Source organism: Eurytemora carolleeae, unplaced genomic scaffold (assembly GCF_000591075.1).
Source record: "Eurytemora carolleeae unplaced genomic scaffold, Eaff_2.0 scaffold134, whole genome shotgun sequence".
Classification (NCBI taxonomy): domain Eukaryota; kingdom Metazoa; phylum Arthropoda; class Copepoda; order Calanoida; family Temoridae; genus Eurytemora; species Eurytemora carolleeae.
In genome coordinates this window covers 297,051-302,729 of record NW_019396059.1, presented here as the reverse complement: position 1 = coordinate 302,729, position 5,679 = coordinate 297,051, and the positions used below count along the sequence as shown (strand labels likewise).

At 33.9% G+C, this 5,679-nt stretch overlaps 1 protein-coding gene across 1 annotated transcript; it reads left to right on the top strand.

Annotated features, from left to right (window-relative positions):
• Nucleotides 1–2,334: 2,334 nt before the first annotated feature.
• On the top strand, nt 2,335–5,445 carry LOC111708354 (uncharacterized). Its single transcript, XM_023481690.1, has 4 exons — nt 2,335–2,551; nt 3,523–3,674; nt 3,972–4,037; nt 4,290–5,445. The coding sequence occupies exons 1-4, from the start codon at nt 2,393–2,395 to the stop codon at nt 4,318–4,320; spliced, it is 408 nt and encodes a 135-aa protein (XP_023337458.1). The 5' UTR covers nt 2,335–2,392; the 3' UTR covers nt 4,321–5,445.
• Nucleotides 5,446–5,679: the final 234 nt, after the last annotated feature.

The following is a 5,679-nucleotide window of genomic DNA, read 5'->3' as shown; positions in this document are numbered from 1 at the left end:
CCCCCACCCCTGCTAGACGGTAGAATTGTAGACAATAAAAGTAAAATCGGTGACTTCAACGACTGCAGATATGATTTCTAGTTAACGTCAGCAGAATAATTGCTCATTATATCTATACCTTTAATCCGATAAACCTAAACCCCGCTGATTTATCAGTTCAATCCCTTTCCCAGCAAGCTTTCACTTTCGATCATAATTTAACCATCCAAGCATAAGCTTTCTTTTTTTTTGATTTTTTGTTTTGGAATGTGTTTTTAATGAAAAGGTCAATAAAGACAACTCCGGAAGTTTAAAGTTTAAATTATAGACCAAAAAAACGATTCGATTCAAATGAAATAAACCGAACGCATTCAATTTTGGATGAAACCAAAAAACTAATTTAACTTTACCAGGTTTGCATCGATTTTACCATACTATATTAACTATAAAGACATGACCGCCATTCATTTCCTAAAAGCTGCGTTTCTAGCAATCATGCTTCGAGCAATCATATCTGCAGCCTTTAATGATGAATCACAGACCACAATATGTTTGGAATATTTTTTTATCGCATTGTAGTGCATGATTTATCAGCTTATGCTTTATAATTTTAGCCAATTAATTGTTGAGGAACCAAATTTAATGAATAGCGAGAACTAGTTTGCTAGTGTGCAGGTTCAAGTTTATGATCGAGGTAGTTCAAATTAATCTATTCAGTTGAACTATTTCTTACGATTTATTAAATTTGGTCAAAGGCCTTTTTTTTCAAAACTATGAAAGATAGTGTAAAAATCCCACTAATTAATGTAATAAATATAGCATGTTATCAAAATTTGAGCAGTAACAAAATTGGATTTTTCAGAAAAAAAACTTCAAACGCTACTCTCATCAGAAGATTCCTTTAAAATCCGCCAGTACTATTACTATTTGTAAATTGTAAGGAAAACAGGAAAAATAACCCAAAATGATGAAAAATGTGCTTGAGTTATTAGTTTAGGATATAAAGGAAATCGATAGATAAATATTGAATTAGTTTCAGGTTTTCTTTAATTATCTCATTGAACACTATTCCAGGACATTCCCGAATGCTTATCTTAGTTTTGCTCGGTTACGTTTTAATTTCAAAGTCCAAGTCAGAAGAACAGAATATCTTTATTCATCTTCTGGAACTTCTAGAAAGTAAATATAAATTTTTCTAAAATATTAACAGCTTGAAATTTCGGTAAAAGTCCCATTAAAGGGAGAAATTGGTATTTTTTTTCAATAAATCTTTGCTGAAATATCTCTAAAAGTGAAAATAGATAAATTCAATTTTGATTTACATTTTTTGCATTATCCCCCTTTTAGCGTAGAAACATACTTTTATTATAATTTATCCTTAGAAATTGAGGGAACTAACATTTAGTCCTCTTTTTTTCAGTTAAAACTTGTTTTTAAGCATGATAACTCTTTGTCATTTTGAACCCAGTAAGTTTATCACTCTAGTTAAGATAAAACAATTTTTGGCAAATACAAACGCAACCTTGTATTTATTCACTTTTGTCACAGTTTTTTGTAAGATTATTTTATTGTTTTAATGATAAGAGACAATGTTTAGTAACTTTTTATCTTTATTTTCTGTGATATATCTTTTGAAAGAAAACCACAGATAAAAGTAATAATTTCAATTCTTTTAAATCTTTATCTATAAATATTATGCCTCATGAGTTAATAATTCTGAGTTGAGTGAGTCGACTTTTATAGAGAACGTTTAGTTTCCAGTCAAAGCTGAGTTTCTACGATAGTATGAAATATTATTGTTTACATAGCTATAGACAGAGGAGTAGAGTTTATATTATCTAGATACACGACCCTGGTACGGAGAAATATTATTGTTTACATAGCTATAGACAGAGGAGTAGTTTATAGACGATGTAATATTATTTAGATACACGACCCTGGTTAGGAGAAATATTATTGTTCACATAGCTATAGACAGAAGAGTAGTTTATAGACGATGTAATATTATCTAGATACACGACCCTGGTTAGGAGAAATATTATTGTTTACATAGCTATAGACAGAGGAGTAGTTTATAGACGATGTTATATTATCTAGATACACGACCCTGGTTCGGAGAAATAATATTATTCACATAGCTATAGACAGAGCAGTAGTTTATAGACGATGTGATATTATCTAGATACACGACCCTGGTTCGGAGAAATATTATTGTTTACATAGCTATAGACAGAGGAGTAGAGTTTAAAGACGATGTTATATTATTTAGATACACGACCCTGGTTCGGAGAAATATTATTGTTTACATAGCTATAGACAGAGGAGTAGAGTTATAGATGATGTTATATTATTTAGATACACGACCCTGGTTCGGAGAAACTTCCTAAGGTTTGGGAAGCGAGGAGACCCCGATATGGTTGAACCTGAACATGATCTGGGTCGGAATATCGAGGAGCAGGACGAGAACCTGCTCCAGGTGGCGGATCAGAACAGCAATCTACTCCATGTAGAGGAAGACCAGGACGGAGATCAGTTCCTAGACCTGGAGCAAGAAGAACACGATGATGAACAGGTAGAAATACAGAGTGTTTCAGAATTTATACCGGTGTACGGTGTCCTAAAATATACCCAGTCTAGGGTTTCCCATCCTAAATCAGGCTGTCCCAAAATATATCTGGATTCTGGAAATACAGGGAGTCCAACAATTTCTATTGCAGTACAGGGTGTTCCAAAATATATCCAGGAGTATGGGATGTTTCAGAAAATATTTAACGTTCCAAATATTTGAAGCACTTGATCAAGGCCACTCACTGAAACAGAATTACAAACTTAATAAATGGTTTATATTTTCATATCGGTCGTAATGATTATAGTACACATCTGTTAGATAGGAACAGTGCTTGAAAGGATGCTATAATCTAATAAGAGAACTCTAGTCTTCCAGATACTAAGAAAGGAAAATATTTAACTTTATTACATACATGACATATTCAAAGTGAAGAAGCGACGAGAACAATCTTCTACTATTTATTATCAATTTCCAATCTTCAAACAATTGAGTTTTTAATTCCGAAAAAAAGAAAATGAAGAAAGGAATTCATTCAGACGAAAGATTTTATATTTTTAATTATGATTTATTTTTATTAAACTAATGATAGAATCTCTTTTAATAGCACAGTATAACTAAAGAGATGACTTTGTAATTTAGAGGGACTTTTCATTTAAAAGGGACAGTTACCCTTCAAACCTTTAACTAATCAAAAATGTGAAAGATTTCGTCGTTTTTCTAGCTTAAAAAGTGATTAATTCTAAGAAATCAACCCCATTATTTTTGTAAGCAGAAATGCACAAGTCAAATTTAAAGAACCCCCATTTGAAAATAGTTAAATTTGAAAAAGAGAAACATGGATAACTTCGCAATTTTTTGATCCGACAAAGCTTTAAAGGATACTGTTGTGAATTAGTAATGGCATCTTGTAGATGGAGGGTTAATTGAAATTATGTTTACAATCTCCCTTAAAGTATTTTTTCTCTGTTATATAGATGGCAGGACTGGAGAAGAGAACCCGGAACTTTATCAGGTTCGGAAAGCGAAGCAGGACGGATTATCCTGAACAACAGCACAGAAGGATTTCAAACTTTCTCAGGTTTGGTCGGAGCTACAGTCCTCAACTCAGTGCAGAGAATAAACCTAGGGAACGAATTTCATGTTTTAAAATCATTTTTGTGTTGATTTATGAAAAAACATGAGAATCATATAAAAAAACAGAATCAGAATCAAGATTAGGATCGAGAATAGGATAAGGATCTGGATCTGGATCAGGATCAGGATCAGGATCAGGATCAGGATCAGGATCAGGATCAGGATCAGGATCAGGATCAGGATCAGGATCAGGATCAGGATCAGGATCAGGATCAGGATCAGGATCACGATCAGGATCAGGATCAGGATTATAATTATTAACAATTTATTGAAGTTCTTGTTCCGATAGGTGCCAAGACATTCTGCCAGCATACATCTGTATCCGATTGACACCAATTAGCTCGGCAAAAAGAAGGAAACCAGAATAATAAACAAATATAAAAAAGTATTTCTAGATATGTTTCTCTTTAAGTGAGATACGTGTAAATGTAATAAATCACACATCCTGTGAAACCAGAATCAAAAAGATTTTCAGAAAATATGTTTCTATTCAACTCAACAAAAGATTTTCTAAAGATCAAATACAAATTTTTTTTTCGACAAGAACAAAATCGGAAGATATTTCTTTGATTAAAATATAAAATATCTTATTCTTTGGTTTTGTTAGACCTCAGCAGTATCTTCGGTTTGGTAGATGATTTCTTCATCTCTTCTCTTCGCTTCCAATCTCCTCCTTGATCCATACCTTTCCGTCTTCCTGATCAATACCTTTCCATCTCCTTGATCCATACCTTTCCGTCTTCTTGATCCAAACCTTTCCGTCTCCTTGATCCATACCTTTCCGTCTTCTTGATCAATCCCTTTCCGTCTACTTGATCCATACCTTTCCGTCTCCTTGATCAATACCTTTCCGTCTACTTGATCCATACCTTTCCGTCTTCTTGATCAATCCCTTAACTATCCTTGATCAATCCCTTCACTTTCCTTGATCAATCCATTAACTCTCCTTCATCAGTCGGTTCACTCCCCTTGATCCGTCCCTTTACCCTCCTTGATCAATTCCTTCACCCCATTGATCAATCCCTTTATTCTCCTTGATCAGTACATTCACTCTCATTGATCAGCCCGTTTACACTTCTTAATCAATCCCTTCACTCCTCTTGATCAATCGCTTCTCTATCCTTGATCAGTCCTTCACTCTCCTTGATCACCTTGTTCTTTCCGTTCCAACACGGCACTGAACATCCGGCCAATCAATGCCCTTCGATAAGACAATCATCCATATTCTTCATAATTTCAAGTCGGAATCTAAAAACTTAAAGACCTGAAGTTTATAATACTTACATAATCAAAATCTAACTCCGAACCATCACCACCAACTGTTAAACTACGGAGAACGTTAAAATTAAAGAAGCAACGACCTATGATGATCCATCATGATCTAGAGTTGAGCACAACTAAAACTCTTTCAAGAAGATCAGAAGAACCTAAACTGATCCAGATTTTTCTAACAAGCAAGTTAAGCTTTGAGCTTTAGAGTACCGTATACTCTATACTGTACCCGGAGCAAACCTTTAACATCTACCGTCTTAGTTCTCGGACCAGATTAGTTGAGTAATCTTGAGAACTGATAATTAACAAGATATAAAATGGTTAAAGAGTTTCCATAATAACTCTCCTACAGCCAGATATTCTGGGTTTAATGTATCCTTCCCCCTCCCCCGGGTTCTTCTCCTGAACCTGGATTCGTTTAGATTAAGATAAAAATTATTGTTTTTGTGCTATCACTGCTATCTTTAATATATATGTGTCCGAGGCTGGAATTAATACAAATAAATATATTCTTGGGAGAAAATATATTGATTAATATTCAGAAATAATTATGTACATTGTACAGGGTTAGCCGCAATTAATCAGACTTAAGAGACGACATTACAAAAAGTATTCAGATTCATTGTTCTCTGCAAATGTAAATGTGTTTTCAAGGTAGAAAACAAAATGAAAAATCAGGTTTCAGGTTTCAGGTTCAAGGTTCCAGGTTTCAGGTTTCAGGTTTC